Source organism: Toxotes jaculatrix, chromosome 4 (assembly GCF_017976425.1).
Source record: "Toxotes jaculatrix isolate fToxJac2 chromosome 4, fToxJac2.pri, whole genome shotgun sequence".
Taxonomy (NCBI): Eukaryota; Metazoa; Chordata; class Actinopteri; family Toxotidae; genus Toxotes; species Toxotes jaculatrix.
Window position 1 is genome coordinate 2215784 of NC_054397.1, and position 27441 is coordinate 2243224.

General features: G+C 45.3%; 1 protein-coding gene across 5 annotated transcripts; it reads right to left on the reverse strand.

The window, feature by feature from the left end:
* Positions 1-91: 91 nt before the first annotated feature.
* On the reverse strand, positions 92-27211 carry LOC121180180 (CREB3 regulatory factor-like). Of its 5 annotated transcripts, none has more exons than XM_041035365.1 (11): positions 27087-27211; positions 26309-26478; positions 20703-20780; positions 20484-20548; positions 20275-20391; positions 18856-19672; positions 14743-14919; positions 13772-13961; positions 11201-11274; positions 7454-7582; positions 92-6919 (listed from the first exon to the last, which is right to left on the reverse strand). In XM_041035365.1, exons 4-11 carry the CDS (start codon positions 20490-20492, stop codon positions 6804-6806), a joined length of 1629 nt encoding a protein of 542 aa, XP_040891299.1. In that variant the 5' UTR covers positions 20493-20548; positions 20703-20780; positions 26309-26478; positions 27087-27211; the 3' UTR covers positions 92-6803. The 5 variants fall into 5 exon arrangements, with proteins under 5 accessions (XP_040891299.1, XP_040891300.1, XP_040891301.1 ...); XM_041035366.1 differs by lacking the exon at positions 27087-27211 and adding an exon at positions 26673-27061; XM_041035367.1 differs by lacking the exon at positions 26309-26478 and having other exon boundaries at positions 27087-27188.
* Positions 27212-27441: the final 230 nt, after the last annotated feature.

Sequence of the window (27441 nt, forward strand, 5' to 3'; positions counted from 1 at the left end):
TGTTGTTTTTTTAAACTATTTTCTTAAAGGTTACTTACTGACGAAGGAGTTGTACATAAAGATGTGTTAATGTGTTAACAGGTCCAAGGTATTACTGTAGTACTGTGATTACTGGGTTACTGAAAGACAGACAGAGGGGGGAGGAGGGGGAGGAGAACAGAAGAGGAGGAGTAAGGGTTGCTGTACAGTATATGACATGGCATTGTGGAATGTTTCTTGTCTCTTGGTTTTTCCTTTCCTCCCATCGTTCAGCATGTTTGCAGACAGATTTAAGAACCAGCAGGGACGTGATCAGTCTTTTTTTTTTTTTAATCATTTCATTTATAGTGAGACACAGTGTTTTTGTCCTTGTCCTGCTCACGTCCACGGCCTGATCTCTGATCTCGACAGAAACGACTGACTTGGTTTTGGTTAAAGCCACGGGGTGAGTCTCGGCCGCCTCTCATAAATCAGCCTTACATTTAGGACACGGAGCCGAGCATCTGCGTTTCCAATCTCTGGTGATATTTCAAAAACTCAGGAGGTCATTTAAACTTTCACCACCCACCGTTCACCCGTGGGATGCTGTCACTGTGTACAGCCCTCACAGGCTGTCAGGACTAACCTCCCATCAAAGCACCAGTTTTCATTTCCACACTTTATCTGTACAGATTAAACACATACATACATACAACAGAAGATATGATGTGTTAATCAGTGAGTTTAATGGAGGTGCAGGTAGGTGGACTGTGTGACCTCTGGAGTAAACCATGTTAGTGGTTCCCCCTGGTTTTAATGCTGAGCTGAGCTAACCAGCTTCTGACCGATGCTACAAAACCAGAAAGTAGATGTGTCATCTACAGTTACTGTTTCTGGATTAAGAATGGATTCACAATTTGGAAAACTGGCTAAATATCTAAATATTTTATTTTATATATTTTTTTATCCGCAAAGACAAAAGAGTCTTTAAAGATTCTGGAAACATGTTTAAAACAGCGCTACGTGTTGTTAAGGCTCCTGAAATTTCTCTGTCAAAAATTTATGACGAAAAAAGCAACGATTGAAGTTAAAATTTGAAACTAAACATCCTTAAGTGTTATTTCTGTAGAGTTTATCGCTCAGTTAATCTGCTCTGTCAGGACTGAGGGGGGTGTGGTTTGATCAGATTTGATTGACAGTGGCTAAACAAACCAAAGAACTGTCATCGCAAAGTTCACTTTAAACCAGTGAGAAAAGCAGAGAGAGAAAAACACAAATTCAGAAATGTCTCATTTAAAATAACCCAAAGTGTTTTAACTCGGGCAGAAAATTGTGTGCACATGTAGGATCTCATCACTCACAGTAATACGCTGATGAAGGAAATGGGTTTCAGGGCTTTCAAACAGCCTTCTGGGTTGTTGAAAGACGGCCAGAGATTTATGCTTCATAAAAACAGATGCTCAGCTCAGAGACTTGAATGTAATGATAAGACATCAGAGGCACACACTGGAGATAGCCTCATCCAGCTTCCTCCACCTCTCAGCTTCACTTATGTGGACCCGCAGGTCTAAACTAACACCTTCCCCCATCTGGCTCCCTCCCAGATGGAGGTTTCCAGGTCAATGACAAAGAAGACAGGGGCATCAAAATGCTAGGGCGTCACAGTGGGCGGCAGCCATTCGACTGAAGGCCTCCTCTGCAGCTGTCAGAGTGTGACAGGGGGGCGGAGGCGGAGGTGGTGGAGGGGATTAAAAGGTTTTGGATAAACTTCTCCGAGGCCCCAGCTAAGTGCGGTTTCCCCTGGCCTCCTCTGCCTGGAGGCCCATCGCCTTTGAAACCGGAGAAGCCCGAGTGTCTCCGACAATGTGAGCGCCGGAGCGGAGTGGGGACGGGCAGCTGGAGGTCAGCAGCGTCCCACCAGTGTAGGCTTACTGATGGGCCTATTCAGCCCACCTCAACGCCCGGTCCAAAAACCCACTGCGGTCACATGACAGCTGGTGACGGAGGGAGGCAAACGCTTTCTGCCTGTCCTCCTAAGTCTGACACAACTCTTACATGTGTCTACCTGGACTCAGGTTAGTGTTTTTCAAGCAGGGAGGATTTTTAAGAATCCGAACGTCTTAATCAAAGCACGTCAACACCAACGTAGAGAAACACCTCCGAGCGAGGCAGAATTTAACACAGGCAGCTGTCCAACCCGAAACCTTTCAAGCTGCAAATAATGATCATTTTTGCAGTGTATTCATCGATCAATTAATCAATCAGTCTCTAAAATGTCAGAAAAGTTGGTGACAAATGCCCATCACAGGCTCCGGGTTTCAAAGTGCTTGATTTTTCCTGACAAAAATTTGAAAAACCCAAAGCTGTTCAGTTTACAATGATGTAGACAGGCAGCAGACACAAGCTGCAAACACCCAATATTACTACTACTGATAGCTTAGCTTGTTAAACGACTTGTGTCTTTGTTGCACTTTAAATGTCCACTGGAGGCATTTCAAAGCAGTGCGTCTCCAGGCACTATGTCCTCCAGCAGCCATATTTCTCCAATATAAGCTACAGATATTACTGGTCTGCTAACAGAAACTTTTAATTACTGCAGGCAGCACGATGTGTTTTCATTATTTTGTAACTAAATATCCTCAGTTGTGTAGATTCATCAACAAGTGCATCATTATTAAATACTAAATTGGAGTCAATTGTCAATTCACACAGGCACCGAGATACATTCACAAGTTTCAATCTCCAAAGCCACAAACTAGAACCAGTGCAAAAAGATAACGCCGGGGACAAAAGAGCCGGGAGCGGGATGCTCTGTTCACACTGGCAACAGAACCAGAGCGCGACACAGCTTCTCCCAGCGGACACTGGAGCCGCCAATCACAAAAGAAAGGTCCTTTAAATATGGGGAAGCAGCAGAACAGAGCCTTAAGGGCCACAGCTAAATGTTACAAGGCTCGAGTTAATGCATTAAAAACAGATTTATTCAGTAGCAGCTCCACTTAAACACAATCCATCTGAGCGAAATCTGCTCTGCCTGTATACATCTGACACCGAGTGGGCTCTTAGGGGGTTTGAAACTATCACGGTCGCCTCGCAACGAGCTGAGGTGGATCCAACTTTCGCTGTGAGGACAGAGAAACTTTCTCCTTCCCGAAACTCTCTCTCTCTCTCTCTGAGGAAAGAAAAGAGCACATCAGCAACAGACAAAGTTTCAGGACTGTTTACTTCTCCCTGTCTCTGGCAGATGGTGACACCCAATGAGGAAGTAACTCAGATAAGAATCGTCCAGTTTTTGCAAAGTCATTGTCCATATTAGGCCAAAGTCGTCTGAATCTGTAAGCTGAGACTCATGTATTCGTCGGGTTGACCCGGGCTGAGCTCAGCAGGTCATGCCTGTCATGAGGACGGACACAGAAACGTGACCAAACGGCGGACATCTTTGGGTCATTCAAGTTTCCCCCCTGAAATATCGGCCTCCTGCTTCCAGGTACACATAAACACAGGCTTTCTGGGAAACTGAATCAGGAATGTGAGCCGAGACAAGTGGCCTTGCCAAGAATGGCCCCTCCCCATTAAAGCTTCACACTTAAAGGGATATACCATAACACAGAAATGTCTAAATGTCTTTTTTTTCTCTAAGGGACGAAACGCTGGAGTATCAATCAAAGCCCTGATCCGAGTTCGCTGGTGGCGTAAAAATCTGACGTCAGGTCTCGTTCATTGTTTGGCTGTGTGGCAGGAAGTCGCTGTGCTACAACAGTTTTCTCTTCGGTTCAGTTTTTGGCATATAGATGGATGTACACAGCAGATGGTGTTTTGTGTGTTACATAACACCAGTTTGGAGGAAGGAAAACATCAGGACACACTTATGCATTCAACGTGGAATCTCTCTTAAACCCAAAGACCTCGACCTCCTCCGACGTGACAGATGGGCTGTGCAGCATGTTAAACTCCAGGCATCTGTACGCTTGTTGTCTGCTGTTTGCATGTTGCATGAGGGCACGTGAAGGAAGCTGCTGCCAGCCTGAGGTCCTGTGACTCCGCTGGCAGCGGCGCCAGCTTCCCAAGGCCTGACAGAAAGTGGGAAGAGAGAGGAATGCACCTTTCACCAAACACGCCGAGAGGTTTCTTCTACTGGCCTCAATGCTGGACTCATCTGTCTCTCTTTTTTTTTTTATTACCGTAAAATAATCACACAAAAACCAGAGCAGGTTTCTGTGGTGATGTTTAAGAAGCGACAACAGAGGCTCCTGCTGCTGCGTCTTTTCTCGCAAAGCCACAGACTGTCAGTCTTTGGCATCAGAGCCTAAGAGCTCCGTTCGCCAGCAGCAGAACTTTCCCGGCTCAACAACAGGAATCCTCTGTTTACAGTACAGTTCTATATTCACGTGACTGTGAGTAACATTTCTCAGAAGTAAGAGGATACAGAAACCAAAACAGGAGCGACACTGAACTACCCTGAACTTTTGTATCCGAGACATCGAGGAGGAGCAGAGTTTAAGGATAACGGCTCCTCTCCTGACCGAGACAGGAAACGGAGTTTCCATAGGAGGGGAACAGTCTTATAGAGCAGCAGCTTTGGAACGCAGCCCAGGCGGGAGCTTGTCAAGGTTGAAAAACAAAGGGGATTGCTTAGCTAACAGCCACTTCTCTCCTTATATTTCCCAGAGTTGATGTTCACAGAAACCGGTGCCAGCTACTGTTTCCATGTACAGGTTTTTAACTGAAAGGAAAATATTTTGGTTGACGTTTTTTGGCTGAGTATGTAAAAGGATCCTACACAAGCCCGCAGGTCTTTTTTTCTTTTTTCTTTTTTTTTTTTTTTTTAAAGTAAAGTCAAGTGAGGCCAAGCTCTGAGCAGTAGTCATGGGTTACGTTTTACCTTGTAATAGGGTCTAAGATCAGGCATAATAACACAGGTCCCTGTGGCTTTAAGCTCCAGGCACTTCAGAAAGGCGTCATTATGCAAACAAACTGCCTATTACAACAATATGTGCTCACAGGCCAAAACCCAGTCAGCAGTCACTGCCTGATGCCTCCGCTCAGGTTTGCATTGCTTTTTTTATTCTGTCATCAAACACTAGCACCATACTGAAACTAACCAAGACCACCAGACGGTCACAAAGCGCTGGGCGCCCACTACTTTCTCCATCAGTGTCTGTCTTTAGAAAAAGGTGCCAAGAGTCTTTTTTTTTTTTTTTTCTCTCTTTTGGAGGATCTGAAGCCCTCTTCAAAAGGTGCTTGGTTGCTCTTACCACAGTGCAATTCAAAGGGTCCTTGACATTTTATGTCCAACAACATTTAGAGACCTTGGACAGGTTGGTCTACAGCTTCAGCAAAGACCACAGAAGAAAAGGCAGATTTCAACTCTCAAGACTCGCACCCACTTCGTGGGCTGCGGCATTGCCAAATAACAACAAAACCATAATAAACAAAAACAAAAACAAATTAAACTTATTTGCTTTCTAGATCTACAAGTGTTTTTCTCTATTTGTCATTGCAATTCAGGAAGGTGCGCTACATAATCAGGTCAGGGGCTGAGGAGAGGGCTTGGGGAAGGCATTGAGGACACTTCCCTTTTGTGGGTAAAAATAAAGCCACTGCAGATAAGCTAAAGGAGCACCAGGCTGCAGAGCTACAAGGATGAACAAACGACCACCTGCCAGTCAGTTTCCTGTCTGTCACACCATGGTCCCTCAGATCCATGATGGTAGTGCATTTAGGTGAAGTGACGTCATCCTTTGAGGATGCATGCAGGTAAACGTGACAGCAATCAACAATATTTCACTTAGTGTATCCGTCACTTTTTAAAATATCATGATGTGGTAATGGTTGGCAGCATCTGAGTGGTTCAACAGTTTCAGTTTATCTTTGGTCAGTTTGGATTAAGGTGCAGTTTTCTCTTTCGTTTTTAACTTTGCTTACATTTTGATGGGGTGAAGGGGTGTTAAAGAGGGAGGGGTGGGGGGGGTGGGGTTGTGGGGGTGGTGGTATTAAAGCTCCAAGAACTTTTCCACAACAAACACGCTGCTGTTTGCTGTTTGTTAACAGCTGGTCTGGCATCAGGACTCCATCACTTGTTGTGTATCACAACACTTGCTGACATTTTAGATGCCGATGCAATCCGAATGGTATGCAGTGTTTCTATAGGAGCCCAGTCACAAAAAAAAAAACAAAAAAAAAACAACACACACGCTTCTTTGTTTTCCAGGCCTGGGCTCCTCCCACTTCCTTATTTTAGCACTTCCTCTATCCTCAAATGCCCCCTCGCCCTCGGCTCACTACCGGTCCCCTGCCGACAACTACAACCATCTACAAAACAGTGCAATGTCTATTCATAGGCACAATGGGGTACAAATACAGCACACAGAGGGAGAGAGGAACACTATACACATTCATACAGTATGTTACATGTCCAACACACACGCACACATACACACACACACACACACCATACACACACACACACAGACAGAACACAGAATACAGAGACGTCAGCAGCGGCAGCAGCAGCTCTGGTCTGGTGGTGGTTGTGGTGCAGCCTGCAGAGACTGAGCGGTGAAGGCGGCTGCTGTTTGGAGGGCCAACAGGAGAGGACTGGGAGCAGGGTGGCAATTTACTCCCATTTTGTTTAGGCTACTCCTTCCTCCTCCTCCTCCTCATCTTCTATTTTCCCAGCCTCTCTGCCTCTGCTTCACCTCTTTGCTCTTACTTTTACACCGTGAGAGTGGAGGTGGTGAAGAGAAGCTTGGTCATGTCAGGTTGGTTGGTGGTGCTGGGCGAGGAGAGGGTGGTGGAAGGAGGAGGGAGGAGGGAGGAGGGAGGAGGGGGAGCGCTGGGTGGGTTTACCCCGCTGTCTCGTCTCCTTCCTGCGGGGGCTCTTTGCGCTGGTTCTGACTGCCCGCGCTGGCCGCCAGAATCCTCTGCACAAAGTCTTTGGTCCGCCCGGCAACTAAAGGACCTGCAGTTGTCATGGAAATAAATTAGGATGTGTGATAGAAAGAGAGGGACAAAACAGAAACGGCTCCATACAGAAAAACACAGCATGAGAGCGTGCCTATGGTCATATTTCATGCTTTAGAAAACAGCTAAGATACAGACATAGATACAAACACACTGCTAAAATCACTGTAATGTTGAAATATCTGAACTGAAACATCTCAAACCCCTTTTTGGATTTTTTAAAGCACTTGGGGACAAACCTGTCTAATAAAGCGAAGAACTAAGAAAACATTTTTCATAATTACAACAAGCAAAGCAGAAAATAATAAGTGAACATCACTGAGGTTTGTCACAAATTAGTTTATAAGAGAAAAATAAAAGGGAAGGAACACGAAGGAAAGAAGCTCAGTGCCTGAACATAACACATATTAACATCTCCACAGTCACTGTTCTACCAGGGACACACGAAGGATTTGGGGGACGTATGTAATGTATTTATCACATAACAAAACTGATGTATCTTTAAGACAGGGCTGAGCATGTGTGCGCGCACCACTGGACTCTCGGAGGATGTCTTCCAGGCGCTGGGTCATCCCTCGCTCGTCCGTGTCCTCTTCCTCGCTGCTCTCCACTCGCCGTCTGATCACCTCCTTGATCCGCAGCAAAGCCCCCAGCAGGTTCTCTGCAAGACGCAAAAAGAAATAAACACGATAATTCTTGTCTCAAAGCAGTAAAATCAAAACTGACACGGGGAGCAGGTATTCTTTCCCCGACGCTGTGCCTGAACACATCCTGTGTAGACACAGATGGAGCATTAAAGCTCACGCGACGCCTTCTGTGTAGACACGGTGTAAGAATCTGACAAAACACTCAGCGCCAACTTTTGGTATTTGACAATGTTCAATACTTTGATCTAGGGACACATTTCACTGGAGACTGGAGACTCCCCCCAAAAAATAAAACTGGTGCTTCGTAGGACAAAGAGGACATTGGTTTTAAAGAGCCAAAGAAAAGAGAAAGTAGTTTAAAAGGAAAGTGAACTCGAGTCAAATTGAAACTCAGTGTGGTGAAAGTGAAATGAGGCCAGACAAACAGGACTGTGAGCAGAGGGTCGGATGGACCGAGTGAGGAGAGTGAAAGCAGCACTCGTCCCTTCCTCATTGCTGCCATCACGACGTGAACGGGACCGTTAACTCTGAACTGCTCCGGTGGATCTGCTCCGTATCCAACACACCAGACGACATTAAATAAAAGAATAAATAACTGAAAGCCTGTTCAGTGTGAACATGTTCACACTGAAGAAAAACCACAAACAGTCTTTGCTTCCAATGGCCCCGTTTTTTTAAACCACTGGAAACAAAACAGGACAGAGGAGACGTGGTCTCGAGCTCTGGGAAACTGTGAAGGACATTTTTTTTTACATTACATTTCATAGACTAAATGATTGATCGACTGATGAACTGGCAGATGACTCAGCAATGAAAATATTTTTTCTTAATATTCATGTGGTAATGATTTGCTGAGATTGAACATATTAACGCGTCTTCCAGCACCAGACTCTCACATTTCTATCGTGTAATAAAGTTGCTCTCTTTGTGTCTGTCTACGAAACTGCTGCTGACGGTGTGAATCATCAGCACCCTCTATTCCCCCCCCCCCCCGCCCCCTCCATCCCCGCGTGGGGCCATGTGACCTGATGGCGCCATGACACCCCTCCTGTCAGCGTACATTATTCTAATATGGATCTGACTACTCTTTTGTCAAGCGCCCTTACAAGTGGGGAGTGTGTGGGTGGGCAAAGGACCATCACCTACCCTCCCCCAAGTCTCCATAACACACACACACACACACACACACACACACAAACACACAGACACACACAGACACACACAAACACACACAGTAAGTGAAGTCAGGAGGTTTCCCAGCACTGGCATGGAGCCTGCTTATTTGAAGTTGTCTGTTGAATCTGCTGCGTGTTCTGTACAGATGCAAATTACAGTGTCTGAGAGGGAGAAGACAGAGAGAGAGGGAAGAAGTGAATGGGAGAGAATTACACAAAAAAAGAAGTAGAAGAAGAAGAAGAAGATAGAGTCACAGGAGCAGAGGAGGGGGGAAAGGAAGCGGATGGATGTGTGAGGTTAAGCTGTGTGTGTGTGTGTGTGTGTGTGTGTGTGTGTGTGTGTGTGTGTGTGTGTGTGTGTGTGTGTGTGTGTGTGTGTGTGTGTGTGTGTGTGTGTGTGTGTGTGTGTGTGCGTGCTTTGGCTTCCTGCCAGGAAAACAAAAATTCACAGGAGCCACAAGTAAAGCAGAGAAATGCCGGCCGGGATCAGGAATGACTGGAATGTTAAAAAAACAGGACAAAGGAAGCTGGATGCTGGTTAGGTCTGAATTCAGAGGCTGAACCAAATCAGACGAGGAGGAGGACGAGGAGGAGGAGGACGAGGAGGAGGAGGAGGAGGAGGAAGGGGGGGAGGAGGAGGGGGAGGAGGAGGCAGGACCGGGCTGACAGATTTGGCAGAGCAGAGGTGCTGATTGTCAGAGACAAGGTGAAGTTACCGCTCTCAGGTTTTCCCTCAGTGTGTTTACACGCTCTCCACTGAGGTGGTTACTCTCAGCTTTCTCTGTAAGCCGAGCTCTTAAACAGGGCGTCTTCAAAGTGGCCTTGAAAAGACGATTCCTCAGTCATTTGTAGCTTGAATTGCACTTTTTGTGTTGTTTGTTGTTGTATGTTGAAGGACCACAGTGGGAATGAGACTGTGGGCTTTTAACTGCTGCTGTGCATGAAATAAATTCAATCTGTCAATTAGACATCACGTAAACTTGGTTTCCTTCACTGGAAAATGTCATTAACGTGGGAAAGTTTCTGCAGAAGATGTCGAAATAAGACAATTTCCACAGCTGAAGAGGAGGTTATTTCAAAAATAACACCAGTGTAAGCAGCTTATATAAAAACTGGAGGCACACAGTGGACTGAAACACAGAGCAGCTCTGCTATCAGGAGAAATTATAACACTTTTATCAAATATAACATTAACCCAGAGGGAAGGAGAGCAGTGAAACACTACATCGCACGGCAAAGGCCACAGATTTAATAAGTGAGGCTGCTGTTTATAGAGAGTCAGCTGATAACAAAATCAATAACAGAGACAACACTGATTCAGTGCAGGAGACGACCGAGGCTGATTGGTCACATCTTCCATTCCCTTTGCAGCAAGTCTCAGTGTCGGGACAGAAAAACAGACAAGTCTCCAGAGTTGGAAAAACAAGTTTGCAAAAGCAGAAGCAAATGGTTCAATAACATAAAAAAAAAAAAAAAAAAATCACCATCTAAGCAGAGAAACATGCCAGCAAAGCTTGTGGACACACATTTTACCCAATATGGTTGTTTAACAAACCATTTTGGTGGATAAATGAGAGTTTTCACGCTGGGAATGTGGCATTTTTTTTTGTTTCTTGTCTATTTTCTTCTGTAACTATAGAGACTGTGTTGGGTCTGGAGCGCTGATAAAATGTGGGTGACCTACACTCACCGCGGCCACTGAACGCGTCCTGTTCAGGCAGAGGAGTGATGCTGCTGCTGCTGCTGCTCTGCTAATGGGCTGCTTTCACTACACAGACTGTGCAGTCATCGTGCCACAGTATCATTATTCAGTAATCAGGCTTCCCCAAGAAAGTGGCCAGCAGAGGCGGCGAGCTCTCGAGGTTTTCTGTTCGGCCAACCAGGATGGTTGCATAAGACCCTGCTCCTGAAATACTGACTAATTCCCTTCTGAATTATGTTGCTTTTGTAAACATGGCCGGGGTCTTTACTTTGAAAAACTGGCTGTTTTCACACACGGCTACAGCAGGGTATCAGCTTTCCTGGCAAACGGGGCAACGCTGCGGGACTAGATGACCCGAAATGGGTGGGTGGGACTGACTTCAACAGTAAATTACCATGACTATTTTGTTTTTTAAAAAAATGTAATGTCATATTTTAGAAAAGTGTAATAATTTCCTCTGATATTAGCAGAGGTGCAAGAAAGCCTGTTTATAGGAAAACGTGAAATATACGCAGTGACCGTAATGTTTAATAAATTCATAGTTTCAGAATAAAACATGCTCCACCGTGGCCAACCTTATTTTCATACTTAATAAATTCCTGCCGTCAGTATAAAACTTCTTTTGGGAATTTAGGAAAAAAAATGTTTTAGTTATTTGAATTAATTTAAATGTAAAGTTTGTTAAACCCCGACCGTTTTACAATTTCCTCGGTCCATAAATAGAAGAAGGCGGTCGCTCAGCGAGTAATACTGACCATACTCCTGGTTGAGCCCCCACAGCTTGATCTTGTTGGCTTCGTGCTGGGCCTTCTTCTTAAGCCGGCAGGCCCTGGAAAAGAAAGCACCGTCATTCTCTGGAACAGGAAACTCTGTTCTAGTATTCCCGTTCTCCACATGATCCTGTTACTGAGTCGGCGGGCTCACGCTGTGAGCAGCTGGAGAGCGAGGGGGATTGACTGAAACCCTCCCCTGTCCCTCCACTCTTCCAAGTACCATTTAACACCACGACTCTGAGGGGACAGGGCCAGTTTGGTTTCAGAATATATAAATATATATATAAAAAAGACAGCAGAAAATGAATCAATCAATGCATGTTAAATATTAATGCATCTCATGGGAACTATTCTCTGCAGCGTGCAGAGAATTACATTTTCCTGCAGCTCTGAGTCAGCTAAATGAAACTTAAGGAGGCAAAATACTCGTAGGCCAGTAATGTTGGACAGAACACTCCTTCTGTGTTTCTCTGCTAGCTGAAATATTAGATTATGCCTCAGCCAGGTTTTTCTTTTTTTAACCACAGTCCCTGCTGGTTCGGGGAGGAAGTAGACGACCATATCACAATTTAGCTGTTTCTAGTCGTCGTGGGGATGGGACTGACAAAGTACAGAGGATGTTCCAACATGTACCAAAGGCTTTTAAATTGCTAAAAGTATTTCCCTACCGACCCACAGGCCCCTGAATGAAACATAAATGTAGAATTTTCAAACAGTTCCTCCTGCAATACCAAAAATAGCCCCTAAAGAAGACATGCTGTTCATTGTGATGGATTGTCCACAGCTGCAAACTGATTTAATTGGTGTGCTGAATGAGAAGAAAGCAGCGGCTGCCTGAAGGTAGAAAAAACACATTTACCAAACGCAGAGCCTCTGGTACATGGACGGGTTGGAAAAATGGCCACTGTGGGTTTTTCTTTAAGATGCTTGGAGGTGTATCCGAACCTGAGGCTTTTCGAGATCAAACCTTCGCTACAGATCACGTGACGAGCGGTAACTGTGCACTGCAGTGTCACTGTGAAGGTAAACATGTGACAGCTTATGAGCTGCTGGGCTAACAGTTTCCACTGACATCCAGTATTTTAGCTAAGCTAGGCTAATAATAAAATGTGAGAAACCTCAAAAAACAAAGTGGCCTTTAAGATTTTTTTTTTTTTGTCAAATTAAAGTTTCCAACATCACCACTGAACTTTCACACTTGACCAGAAAAAACATTCCTGAATCAGTCTTTGAACCGAACACACACATGAAGCTGACATCCATCTCCTCGTGTAACTCCCAATAAGAAAGTAAACATCTGTATCTTCCAAAATGATGAAGAGTTCCTGTTAGAATCACTGGGTCAGCATCGAGCCAAGCAGGAGACACCAATGCTAGGAACTGGGCGAGTGGTTTTTTTTCCTTTGGACGTCCCCGGGCAGGTTGTTCTTGACATGAAAGAAGGGGACGGTCAGGATAATTCCACTGAGAACTCTGACCTGGTCTCTGTCCGCCACAAGTATGATGGTATAAAAAGAAATTCCTGCATATTAAATTAAAACAAGAACTCGGGACACAGCGATTAACGGTAAACGTCCTCCTCCTCTCTCCACTGATATTTTCTTTACCTACACACCAACTTGGTGTGTTTGTGTTGTGTTTAATGTATGTTTGGAATAATAAGATATTCCCCGAGTCCCCCTCCTATTTAAACTGCCTGTAATAATGTCCTTTCATCTGAATTCTCACCCTCCCTCCCTCCCTCCCTCCCTGCCTGCCTGCCTGTCTCCACAGATGAACTTTAAATGACCCCTCTCTCCCTCCTCATCTAACTCCTTGTCTGCCTCCTCAGTCCTGCCCTGATTTCCTCCTATTCAGACTGTCATCCTGCTTTCCTCCATCTCATGTCCTCTGTTTTCTTCCTCTCTGCTTCCCTCCATCCTGCCTTCCTTCATTTCATCATTCCATAATGTCCAATGTAAACCCATTAAAAAGATCCACTCAGCTCAGACCTACACCCATGACCTACATTGGTGCTGTGAACAGTACATTCTCCTCGAGGACGTCTCGTAAATGTCCTTTAATGTAAATCGACAATGTTTAAAGGTTTATTATGGCCGTTTCCTCCGAGGATTGGTTTGCAAAGGTCATCTTCAGTATGGTACACTGTGTTCCACTTCGACAGAGCTGAAATCAAACGCTTCCTGACATGTCAGAATACAAATGCAGCACGCTGCAAATAAGGCCAGTTTCCTGAGATTTTAGATGAGATGTTTCTCTCAATGTATGCTTCGCTCTCCGTGTCCTCCAGAAACAGGATTATAAGGTCAAGCGTTTAAATGCACCACATTTTTGAAAACTGATCCTGACAAGGCTAAAGACTGCAGATACCAAACCCACAGAGCCCTGAAGAATTCTCTCCTTGCATTTTTTTTTTCTTTCCTGCAAATGATTTACAAACACTGAAAACCTCTCAACATGCCCACTCATGCCTGATAAATCAATATACACAAAGTCTCTGGGGCTCTGACGTGGTGCTGAAAACGTAGGAGGGCAGTAAGTGGAGTCTGATACCTGGAGGCCAGCTTGTTCTTCTCCTTACGGGACCGGGCGCGGGCCACGGCAGGTAGGTCATTGACTGGGCCCATGCCGTCGATGGCAGCATTGAGCTTCTGCAGCTGCTCGCCGATGTTGTGGAGCTTCTGCGGGTTTGGCGTCAGGTCACTGGCGTCCGTCTTGCGGGCTTTGCGGCGCCCTTTTTTGCCTGGACGAGGGACAAAGGGACAAACTCAAACAAGTGAACTCGAAGGTGTTTCAACAGCCGTAAACCTACCGGTGCGGCTCTCAGCGAAACACTGCTCAGATCCATCCTACTTAGTCTTTAAATTCTTTCATAAATGTTCATAAATGGACGAACAAGACAGGTTTCTTTCTCTTTGATGTAATAGTGCAGCTACAAAAATGGCCTCAGAGGCTTGAATATCTCACTGAAATGTGAGAGGAAGCAGTTACAGAATATATACCAATGTTAAATGTTGTTAAATGGTCTTTTTGGAGGCAGTGGTTAGATTTTATTGGATTGGATTACATTAATGGCCTGTATCATATAGGATAGCAGTGCAGAACACGAGTGCTGCCAAACTGCTGCCTGATGCAAGATTCGTTTATCAGGGAAAAGCTGAAAAACTCTGATTTGTGACATAAAAGTTGTATGTAGGGCACATGCCTGAGGGTCCCGATCCGATCTGTGTCACATGAGAGAAAAGAAATGGGACAGTGTGAGCTGCAGTGTGGATGTCGTTCTAATGACTCTCAGTCAGTGGATCTCTGCACGTTCACTTCCAGCTTCATGTCCCTGTGATTTGTGCACCAATCACCAATCAATCTATTGATCATCTCTCTGATTAATCAGTTGCTTGTTGGTTATTTTGTCTAAGGATAAAAAAAAAATATACAATTGTTTTTTTTCTAACGTTTAACTTAATTACTAGTTTCAGTTTCGTCATTTCAGGGCGACGTGTGACCCAGCTCCGCAGCGTTCTCACCCTCTCTGCGGTACAGTGTGCTGGGTAGAGTGCTGGAGCTCCAGGACAGAGACCAGTGGACGTCTCCGCCCAGCTTCTTCTTTGTGGCCGACTCGCGAGCGCGCCTGTACTCCCAGAAACAGCGACGCTTCGACGGGCGCTCGCCGCCGGGCTGCCTGGCCGGCTCTGCCTCCACCTCTGGAGGCACAAACACAAACACACACACAATTTTGAATTTGTGCTCTGATGCAAATGCAGCAAATGTGTCCAGGAAATTTGTTCTTTTAATTTTAATTTCTGCACTTCACAAACATGAATCTGTAAGCGATTTAAAAAAAAAATCAAGAAGCCTTTAGATAAACCTGCTGCCGAACTGGGAAACAACATTTCTGGAAGAGTGAAAAAGACAAAACGTTTCTATTTTTCCTGACCACCAGATGTAAATAGCAAAGTCTCACTTTCCTGCCTGACTTACTTTTCCTAAGAATCCTTTACCATCAGCAGTTTACACAATATTTTCTGTTCTGCTCTGTTTCTCTGATCTTATCTTGTGTTTGTGTTTCACCGTAAAGCACACAGCACTCCATTACATGTAAGTGCGTACGTAGGCATCAGAACTGCTGAACCGTCGAAAAGTTTGTTCAGACTCCGATCGCCCTGTGACAACACACTTCATAACATTTTGTAGAGTTAAACACCTTTTATCTCCCTGAAATCCATCACAGCACAGACAATCTGCAGGTTTTAGTTTCATCTGCTGTGTTTGTTTTGATCCCGCAGCTTCAGAACCGGAGTTTGACACATAATACCCACATCCGTGTCCCGCATCTGCCGATATTCAGTGAATACCCAATGCTAATCAATCTCCGATCAAAGAAATAACAGATGTTGAATGTAACCTGGTCCAGATGTTGCACCAGACCAACAGCAGACCACCAGTGATGCAATGATCCAAACAGAGCATTGTATTATGAAGAAAACTGAATCTTATCCATTATTACGGAGGTGGACAACATTGACAGCCGTGTATGAGACATTTAATTGAAGGGAAATATCCTGGATCTTCATGTGACAGACGGACCTTAATCATAACTGACAGGTATTAATGTTTATGTTTGTCTGGCATGAAATCATGCTGTGAACCCTAATCCATAAATGCACGCTGTATGTCCTAATGACAAAGCCACCATCAGCCATAACTGTATGTATGCATGCTGCTTCAGAGGCAGACACCTACACGGCCGCACAGACGTCACCGAAGATTAGCCTCGGGCGCGCGGAGCCATGAATAATGGCATCATAAATAATACAACGTGAAAAGCTCCACCAGCAGGAGGAGAGAGAGGAGACGCCTCCTCAAATCCATCAGAGCTGCATTAAAAAAAAAACACACTGAAAATAACGGCAACTAGCAGGATTAAACCAAACTGAAAGTTAATAACCATGAAGTCCTATCCAAGCCATTAGCCAGGGCTGTCCGTTCCACACACACACACACTCACACACACACACACACACACTCACACACACACTCACACACACAGATGGCTTATGTAACATCATGTTGTCTGGTCCGTTCTGCAGATAGCGCCATTGTCTGCACTCTCCCCTCAACTAAATCTTTCGCTCCACGGTTCAGTGTTTTATTCACAGAAAACGTGCTCTTCAATCTTTTCTCCAGTCTCCTAAACTCACTCAGCCGCCATCTTCCTCTCCGAAAACACACACACACACACAGATTTACATCCAGTCATTTGCAATCACCATGGGCTACTGGTAAGAATAGCTCGACGGGGCAAACACACACACAAACACGCACTGCCACAACAATGGAGAGCGACAATGGTGTCTCGCGACTGTCGAAATATGACCCAGACGGGTCTGTGAGAGCGAGCCAGCGACCTCTCCACTGCCTCGCAACAAGACGCCTGAGATTTGTTTATCTAACGCGCGAGGACGATCAGACACAGAGAGAGCCTGGGAAAAGATGGTAATCTGAAGGGAAGTCAGTTTATATACGCGTTATCTAATATACATGTTTAGGTTTCACGTCCTCTGGTCGGGACATGAGATCACCTCACATTTAAGGGGTTAGGTTGTTGCTCTAACCTCATCATCAGTGAACCAAGCTCGAGTTCGTTAAGGTGGAATTATCCAGCTTTAATATGGAAATTGTTGTAACAGAAAACTGTAGTTCTTTGGCCAAGAACCCTGTAAGTCACTGTTTTGTCTTGTCTGTGTATTAATGAGCAGGATATCTAAATAAATAAATGTGAACCCTGCTGATTCATTACTGTGCATCCATAAAGTTGGGGGGACTTTAAAGACACAACGATCAAAATCAAAGCAGCTGAGGCAGAGATGCTCCGACTTTAAGTCTCTAGTGTTGGTTAAGCTCCACAAACGCTGCATCCTATACTTCCCATAATGCAACTTGATAGTGTGTTCCATTAGAGCCCCCACGCCTTCAGGCTTCAGGCTGCGGATCAAACAGTAAGTGGCTGGTTTTTGGTGCCGATCCAGGAATTTTCTTAAAGACTTTTAACGATGGGTTCGAGACTGAAGTGACTGGTTCTGACAAAATAAATCATGGACAAAGAAAAAGGTATCTATCCACTGATTTTCTGTCACTATATCGATTTTCATGCAGATCTGATTTCAGAGGTAGATTTTTTTTTTAATTTCCTGTGACTAGAATAATAGTTCAGTAGTAGGACTGTGCAGCCTTCTGGGAGATTTTCAGGGTTTTAGAAATATTTGGATCATGATTCTACAAATTTCTTGTCCATACTCACAAGAACACAACTCTGGTGGAGAAATACTGGATTTGTTTTTTTATGTTCACCAAGAAGAAGTCAAATCAAAAAAACCTTTCTCAGTGTAGCTGAGCTAATTAGTCAGATTTGTGTAAAATCATTTTGATTACAGGTTGTAAATCTAAATACCAAAACAAAACAATTCACTCTGAAGCTCTACAGTGCCTGTGTGCTGTATATATGAGGCATAATCATGTGTATGTTACACGTACTGAATGTGTGTGCGTTTCATGTGTGACACGAACATGTGCAGGTGGTGAAAAGAAACGAAGGAAGACACTAAGTATGTCAGTGTGTCATCCACTCAGTTTGTATCTTTGTTTTTCAGTCATCTTCAAGGCTACACATAAAAACATAAATAAAAGCATTCCTAGGAGCATGTGAATGCAAAATAGGGAGGTCAAAGGTCAAAGCTTCTGCACAACAGCTCAGACACTGCGGCCCAGGGCTGTAACTAACAACTGCTTCCATTATTTATTTATCTTCCACTTATTGCCTCAATTCACTGATTCATTTTTCTATTTAAAAAAATGCCTGGTTTCTCAGAGCCCACGATGATGGCTTAAAAAAAAAAAAAAAAAAAAAAAACAATCATATTATTTTCATATAAATCAGGAGAAAGCAGCAAATCTTCCCAATTAAGAATCTGGAACGAGCAAGTGTTTCCTTGAAAAGAAAAAAAAAACCTCAAATGATTAATCAATTATCAAAACAACTGCATATTTAACTGATCGAGTAATTCTTTCACTTCCTGCGTGTGCCTTCAGCACAGGACAAGCGAGGGATAAAAAAATAATGAGGCACGGGAAGAAAAAAAAAAAGGTTTTTGATCACGAACCACCAGCTGAACGCGGCAGTCTGTAGCTGGCGTGTTTGTGATGCTTTTGAAGCTGCATAAAAAGCCGGTTCTACTGTAACGGTTGTTTAACAACCTGTACCAACCTTCACACCCTATTTAACATGTTCTACTACAAGCCCCCCCCCCCATCACCCCGCCCCACCCTAACAAAGACAGGAGCAGTGCTGCTGTTGCAGATGGTATCTGAAGACATGAAGAGACTCCAACCCTCAAAGCCATTTCATAACAGTAACACTGCAGCCACTGAAGCGGTCTGCTGTCCGGGAATTACACCCGCAACTCTGGTATTTAATGCGCCTCCGCTCAGCCAGCCAAGTTGGACGAGGCGGTCTGAGGTCTCGTCTGGACCTGAGACAGATTAAAATGGTTTCCGTGTGGGCAGACGGGCTGCTGGCAGTGCGGAGATGAGCTGAGATGTCCTCGCCACACAGATACAGACAAACAGAAAGCAGAACTCACCACATTCAGTTTCTGAGGAGCTGGAGAGTTCAGCTTCCACCGCCGTCTCCTCAGTTCCTTCCTCTCCTTCTTCCTCTTCTTCTTCCTCTTCTTCTTCTTCTTCTTCCTCCTCCTCCTCTTCCTCCTGCTCCTCGTCCTCCAGATCTAGCTCAGCCTTGGCCTGGCTCTCCTCCCGGCCCAGCGCCTCCTGCTGCGTCTCCCCCACTCGCACCTCCTCTGTCTGAGAGTTGTGACCGGGCCCTGCTCCCAGCTCCCCTCCCTGGCTCAGGGAGTAGTTGTGCTCCTCACTGCAGTGCTCCAGAGCCAAACCTGCCGCCGCCGCCGCTGCCGCAACCACTTCCTCTTCTTCCTGTGCCACCTGATATACCTCCACTGTACGCTCCCTCGACATCCCCCCATCCTGTGCTCCTCCTGCTGCTGCTCTTCCTGCAACACATAACTCCCTCTCTGTTGTCGTGGCAACAGATATACGCCCCTCCTCCCTCCCTGCAGCAGTGGCCTGGACTTCCTGGGTGACAGGAGGTGCTGTGTGTCTGCTGCCGCCCCTCCTCCTCCTCTCTTCCTCCTCTTCCTCCTCCTGCTCCTCCCGGCTCCTCCCCCAGCGGCCAATCAGGACGGCCTCCTCGGAGCAGGCCAGCAGCTCCCCTCCCACCCCGAGGCCCAGCTTCGTGTAGCGAGCCATCTCGTCCAGCGCAGACACGTCCCAGCGCTCTGGGTGCAGGTCCTCACCGAAGCCACCGTCGTCCACCAGGTCGCTTAGCAACTCAAAGGGCCGTTTCCTTGGCGATGCCGGGGAGCCCAGCATGAGGAGCACGCTCTAAAGGGGACAGAGATGTACTTAAATATGGCTGCGTTTTACCATGTGTTGTATTTGTAACATTGCTCCTGTGCAGTATTGCATGTCAGCATGTACTCATATAACAGGGGGAGGTTAGTAATAAAATATTTGCTCGCTGCTTTGTAAATAAACTCATCGTTCCAGGCAGCTATTAATCTTTAATTTAATTATCTACGCAGACAGCTGCAACCTCAGACAGCTCTTTCTGAATGCCAGAATGATTTAACAGTAAGCCAAAGGATGGCGCCTGCAAAGTCATCCTGCTAAATAAATACACGTAGCTCAATACTCAAAGTCAGTCAGGCTACACAACTAGACTGGCCAACACATTGGCATGGTTACCATCCAAATGTGACACAAACTTTAATCGAATTTTGAAAAATTCAGAAAAAAACATGTAGAAAACATGAACGTAGCATTTATTTTAGCTTCAGGTGCTAATTTAAGCAACGTTACAGTTTCCCTGTGTCACACAGACCTGAAATTCTTTTCTCAAATAAACTACCATTTTGAAAGGCCTTGGGAAGTCTAACAACGAGCCATGTGAAAGTTGTATCTCTCACCATCATGTGTTGTCTCACCTGGTCGTACTCAGTCCTGCCCCCTTGTGGTGACATGGCCAGGGGGTAGGGGCTCAGCAGACCCCTGTGTCCTCCGTAGGCCTCGCCAAACGCAGGCTCCATCCCATTCATACCCGGCTGAGAGGGAGGAAGCACACAGATGCAGAATGAGATACAAATCCAACAGCGAGACCAGGAGGAGCATCACTTCGGCGATGTTCCTACTTTACCTGAGGCATGCCCGAGGCAGGAGGGTGTCAGGTCGCAGTCACAACGTCAGTTCAAGTGAGTTCTGCTGCAAAAACACAATCCAGTTCAGATCTGAACATCAAGATGAAACCGGGAGGAGACAGCAGAGGAAAAGAAGAGTTCACGACAAAGACGGCAGAGAGAAGAAGGTGACGGGGAGAGGAGGAGGAGGAGGTGGCAGCGGCGAGGAGGTTACCTACCTAAGGTTGAGAGTTGTGAGGGTCAAGGGGTCAGGCTCTTTTCACATGTCGCAGCCCTGCAGCTCTCAGCCTCCCAGCCTGGAGGAGAAAAAGGAGAAGAGGACCAGAGAAGGGGGAAGTCAGATGTGAGTTCAGCAGAGTCCACAATGTAAATTACACAGCAATAAAACTGTTAAACACACTGTTAAAGCGCAGAGACGTGTTCGCCTGACCAGCGAAATAAGAAGAGATGACAGCAGTAAAGATGAGAAAACACAGGTTTTAACTACGTCATTTTATTAACAAACACGTGCATGTTTCTGAGAAGTATGCACTTTTTTAAAAAAGCTTTCACAGAAAACATGACACAGAAGTAAGTGGTGTAGTTCTGTTTGCTTTCTTCACTGTGATGTGGTTTTTTTTCTCTTACATGTCACGTTTTGTGAAGTGAAACATTAATAAGGTTGCAGCTCTTTTTTTGTTTGTTCAACCACGGTGATTACATTATCTGGCCACTATTTCTATTAATACATCCATTTATTCAACATGAAACAACACACTGTGGCTGCTGCTGCCAGAAATGTAGGACATATCACTTCCTGAAAAAGACCTGCCAGCGACTGCACCGTGTGAAGCAGCAGTCATGTGGCATTTGTAAATTCAAACGTGCTTAATTAGCAACTAGCATTTGTCATTTCAGTGCTATGCCTTGTTACCGTCACAAGCTTCATCAAAAGATAGCTCTGATGTTAATTTGTTAAAAATGACACGACAGTGGAGCTGTAGAAGGAGAAGAGCTCAGAAAGATAAGCAAGAAGATGAAAACAAATCAGGGCCGAGATCTAAACACTTCTCACACTGGTTGAGTTAAAACTCACTGAGGGAAACCGTTCTTGCTTAGTGGTGCAGGATTAAGTGTCCAGCGAAAAAGGGTGAAGGGTCAGGAGAGGAGGAAGTTCATATTCTGAAGGCTAAACATTAGCACTCCTGCGGCTAAGTGGTGGATGTGCTAATCTAGCACGGGTGGCTGAGCCACGCTGGTTTAATTCTGTTTATTTCTTATTGTCAGCAAATCCCCAGCAGTGTGTGAGTCCACCTCTCAGTACTTTTTGATTTTCCTGCCTTTTAGCTCGTTCTAAAAATGTTAAATCTAAAAAAAAAAAGAAGAAGAAAGAAAGTCACAAGCTCAGTGACATTCTTAAACAGCTAGTTTTTTTTTAGCAAACATGACTCAGTGTTAAATAGTGTATTTGTTTGGGACTATCTTCGCTCACGGATTAATACACATGTGGTGCTCTCCCAGCAACAGTAAAGTGTGTGTGTGTGTCAGCCCGAGTCAAAATAAACTACAGTGTGTGTGTGTGTGTGTTCATGGTGATGAAGGAGCATATCACTCAGTGCAACAGTGTGACTCACGGATGTGTTTTTAATTGTTTTTGAACAACAATGAGAAGCTCTATGGCACATGGAGAGTGAGCTGCATCAGGCTCTTCATGCACAGACGATGCTTGTTTACTGCGATCGATTCATGGTGCTTTTGGTCTTCTCATAGAATTTGAGGACAGTGAGGAACGTATAGCACAGCCTTCCCCTTTGACCCGGCTAACTCGTCCTATAAAGAACTGCTTCTTCGACTCCGCCCAGTACGGTTAAACCTCGGCCAATGAGATAACTTCCTCTGCATCGGTTAACGTTTGTGCAAACCAAAAATCCAATTGTGCCTCAGAGGAAAAGAGAGGAGGCCCCGGTGCAAACTGCTGATCAGACCCGAGCTCCTTTCAGACGGGGACATGATGAAACAGCGAGCAATGCTAAAACACACACTCTCTCACACACACACACACACACACACATTGCGGGAACAATGCAACCCTACTGTTTAGTACCTGTGGAAAACCAGGAGAAACCGGCTCACACTGACCCTGGTTCAGCGATTCGAGAACAATGTCATAATGCGTTCTCTGTGGATTGACCTCGGGAACACAAGAATGAGGAAATGAGGATTTGCTGAGCGGTTATGACACTGCCTTGGCACGCCACATGGAAAACTGGTATTTGGCACATGGAGCGAGCCAGCTACCAACATGCTGTGTACACAAACACTTATCAGACACATACAGTGTTTTCAAGTAGATAATAAACTGGTGCAACAAATGTAAGAGCCCCAGAAAAGTACAAACACACGAAGGATACGCTTCTTTTTATCGTAAAGTTACAGCAGCTGTACTGTGAATTCACACAGGAGTTAAGCCAGCGTACATTTTATCTTCATAGTTTGCTTGTACCAACAGCACAGCTTGCTCAGGAGCCAGTTATGAGTGTTTCTGCTCTCATTTCAAACTTTAGAAACACATACGAGCCTTATATTTTCATGTAGGATAAATCAGAGTGACCATTATGCCAGAGAAGGAGCCACATTTATCAAACTATTTAATGTCTCACACAGCAAACAAGAAGGAAACAGGCAAACTCATTCATCTCAGCGGCGTCCTCTTCACCGTCTCCTTTAATCTGCCTTTTCTGACTGCACGGCTCCTTTATAGGCATTTGCTGTTTTTACAAGGTAAATTTACACAGTGAAACCGATGCACCAAACACATTCTTGTTTATATTTGCTCATTCTCGGGCTGATATAGGAGCCAGGCATGCCTTTGTGAAACAACAACTTTGCAATCATTTACTGCGCGTCGGTTCAACATAAGGCTTGGTCCAAAGGTCTCCTCGCTCATAAACACACACCGGCAGGCAGAGTTCACGGTAAGGCAACGGGGAAACAAAAGGAAATTGCTTCATCTCCGACGACTGTGGGATAAATAACCATAAGCATCGGCTTTACGTTCAGCCAGTGATTCATTTGGCCCTTTGTAAACAAGACTCCGCGAGCAAAGCAGATGCCAGAACAACTGCTGCTTATGTAACGACGACACCACATATGTACTGACAGAGCAAACGTATATGCTAACATTCACAGTGAGATAAGATTAAGGTTCATGTGGAGCAGTTTGTGCACCACAGAGGTACAAACCCCTCCACAGCATTTTGCATTTAAATGTCTTCTCAGCCTCACAAACAACGTGTGTTCCAGCCATATGTACACTCCCAGCTGTACACTCCAACAGAAACACACCGCAGCATGAATCCTAATGATGAATCCTAAATGCAAAGTAAAAATGACCCTTTCACCTGGAAACCACCTGTTATGTAACACAGGGCAGAGCATTCAAATGAATCTGAATCATGCCATAACCTATCCTATCAAAACATTACAGCTCTATGTTCTACTGCTACAACTGAAGATTATTTTATCACTTTTCCATCTGCTGTTTATTGACCACGTTACAGATCAACTGATCAATGAATTGTTTGGTCCATAAAATGTCTGAAAATGGTATAAACAGCTCGTTTTGTCCAACCAACAGTCTCAAATTCAAATATATTCAATTTACTGTCACATAAGACAAAGAAATTTGACAAATCCTCACAGTGGAGGGCCTGGAAAGCAACACTGGTGCTTAAAAATGACTTAAATAATTAATTGTTAGTCACAATAGTAGCACATTATTTTTCTGTCCAGCAGGAAATCAGTTAATCAACCAATTGTTCACATCTATTCCAATCCAACAGGGTATCACCGCGGTTTTCAGGCAGAAATATGACTCCAGATCTTCTCACTATAAAAACGCAGGCCTACATAAAAGTGAGTCTCTATACTTTATCTTTAATGAGTTTGTAGCGTTTAAGACTCGCGTGGTGTTTCTATCCCACGTGGAATCACTACTTTCCTGGTGAAATGTAGTTTTTTATTATATTAACTTTCAAAATAAAAGTACTATAGGACCGCTAGCCGGAACCAACGCACAATTCCTCTCATCCAAACATGTGCCAAACATATCTGAGAGTGGAAGCAAGTCATCCTGACAGTGGACCATGAGGCAAATTTAGAGCATGAGCAGTCTGACCAGACAATGAACCTTTAGCGGCTGGAGGCCTCTTTAGAAAAAAAAATTTAAAAAAAAGAGCTTCTAATATGACAGAGGACAGCTCGGTGACGGATGGATGGAGGTTACGCACGAAGAGATGAGAACGGAGGAAAAAAGTAAATTAGGCAGGAGTCCATAAAACGGCTGTGATGGCAAAGAGTGTGGCCGAAAACAGCGAGGAGGAGACGGGAGCGCATGGGAGGGGAGACGGTCTGGCTGTCGGTCTGTCTGAGAAGCCAATTTGCCAAATTAAAGCTCCAAAAATCTGGGCGGCGGACAAAGCTCCGTCTCGCCTGGGAAATCTCCCTTTCTCCTCTAATTAAATAAAAGAACTTGAATCACAGCAAATAAAAAAAAAAAGAGCGAACACCCCGAACGACCTGGATGCGCCCCCTGTCTCTCCTCCCCGTGTCCTTGGAGCTCCGTTTCCCGTAACGATGGACAGCCAAAGTGTCCCCGTCCGCCGCCCCTCGCCTCGTCTCGCTCCATGACCATCCAGTGCGCGTCCACAACTCTCCCCGACACAAAATAAACCCGTCAATCTGCCGATTAACCGATCAGCGCAACAGAACTAATGGGGCATGACGGTGCTGTGTGTCCGCACAGCTGGATACAACAACAGCAGCAGCACACACAGCCAGAGCGGGGAAGGGAAGGTGCCATGGTGGCAGCCAGCAGTGTGTCCCGCATGGCACGGCGAGCCGAAGAGCCGCGCTTCCACATCCAGACCCTCTCCTCTATTTCCCCCTGCACACTCACATTTCATGCATTTTGATTTTTCAAAAATAAAGCAGAAATTCCTACCCAAAAAAAAAAACCCCAGCAGCCGCCACGCGTCGCCGAGTATCCAGTCGAGACAACAGGGATCCTTTCAGCGCACAGACAACAATAAAAATGGGGCGCAGCTGGCAGTGCCACCGGATGTCCAATATTAATTGTTAATACGGCCGATTTCTGAGCATGTGGATCGGCCTCAGCGTTTAACGGGTCCAGCTGCGGGCAGGTATAAAGTCGGATGTCCGTCCTCGCAGCCTCGGACAATTGTTAAATATTAAAGTTGAGGCGAAGAATAAATCACCGAATAAGTTTGGCTGCTGTTTGTCCACCTGCAGGTGCTGCTGCCGGTTGGTGGTGGTAATGTTACCAGGCCCAGGCAACTTACACTCGGTTTAGGTTTATAACCACAAAACTGTGAAGTTTGAGCTGTTAAAGAAAAAACCAAACAAACAAACCGGGAACAGTCTGACCTGCCAACACATGCGTAAGGATATGGGTCATATGTGCAAAATGTAATATGAGTATAAATATATTCTGTGTCTTGATAAAGCTTTGTAGACGCACTAGTTTTAAAACATATTTATGTTACAGATACTGAGGAATAATATTTCCTCTTTGTAAGACTCGTATTTCCAATACACGCTTGGATAAGATAAATTTAAAATATCCCAAGTGTAGTTCTGTCCCATGCATGCTACTGTATGTAAATCCGTGTGAAAGTAGCCATTTTCATCACAGAGGACCGTTTAAAGCCCACATACATTTTTCTGTCCGTGGTTTAAAAACATGTCAACAACTTCTCAGTCGTCAAACTTGACCCGAACGCGCATTTATTTACCTACAGGCAGGGAGCTGTGAGCAGGGCTTTACCTTATCGCGTGTCCTCGGATGTCCCCTCGGAGTTAAGGCTCCTCCGGACCGGGGTAAAATGTCGGCCTCGGCCTCTCCAGATGATATTATTACGCACCATCCACGGAGAGGAGGAGAGGAGCCCGCATGGACAACAGCGGCGGCCGCTCAGCCCAGAAATCCCGTTCAACCTACAGCCACATGCAGGAAGTTAGTTTACAGCAGTACCGAGCTGGCCTATATGGCGGACAAACGGGACAGAAAAGATGGTTGGAGGACTGTTAAACACCCCCCCCCCCCTCCCTCCCTCCAACCCCTCGCCTCCTCCTCCACCTCGTCCTCCCCCTCATGTCTCTCCCTCCCCTCCATTGGTGCAGAAGCCTACCGTTCTGGAGATGAGAGGGTGGGAGAATAAAAGCAGCCATCTCTTCCCTGAAGCTAATTCCTTTATTAATAAAGTTTAACGGGCTTGCAGCGCGGACCCCTCCGCGTTTGACATGGTGTCGTCCGCAGGGCTTTCAAAACAACACGGGAGGACACTTTCTCCGCCGGCGCCGCGGGTTCAAAACACTTTTACAGACACAGGAGGAGACACAAGCACACACAGAGACATGGAGGGTGTGGATCCGCGCGGCTGGATGTGTTGTATAGGCTGAGGTCCTCTTAGTTGTTGTTGTTGTTGTTGTGTTACCAGTGTTGTTATTCTTGTTGTTATTCTTGTTGTTGTTGTTGTTTACGCAGTGGCTTTCAGGGTTCAGCGGACCGTAAAAGGTGGAGAAAGGAGTTGTGAGTGACTGACCTGATCGATATGGGAAGTGTGTCAGCTGTGAAAACAGTTGCAGCTCTCATCGGCGGATTGGTGGGTGGAGGGTGGGGGTGGTGGAGATGGAGCAGGGGGAGACTTGAGTTCACGTATAATCCCGCAGACCGAGCGACACTTTCTCAGAGATCAGCGCGTCAAACCGCTGCTCGGGGGTTTCAAAATAAAAGTTGTGCATCCGATTCAAAATTTGAATTCCGTATTCATGTCACTGTCCGACTACAATGTTAGCAATACCTTTTTATTTAAATCTGATTTTTTAAAATGATAGCTGCTTTTTCTTGGATTAACTTTGTAGTCCAAATGAAATGCAGAGTAAAACCTGGCAGTCATG

Bases quoted from the DNA above. Each gene is read 5' to 3' on its own strand.
- LOC121180180 (XM_041035365.1), bottom strand. The intron at 19,673-20,274 runs GTGAGACAACAC...TGTCCCCTTTAG, and splicing joins GCAGGACTGAGTACGACCAG to AGCGTGCTCCTCATGCTGGG. The intron at 11,275-13,771 runs GTATCAGACTCC...TTTCTTTTCCAG, and splicing joins AAGAACAAGCTGGCCTCCAG to GGCCTGCCGGCTTAAGAAGA.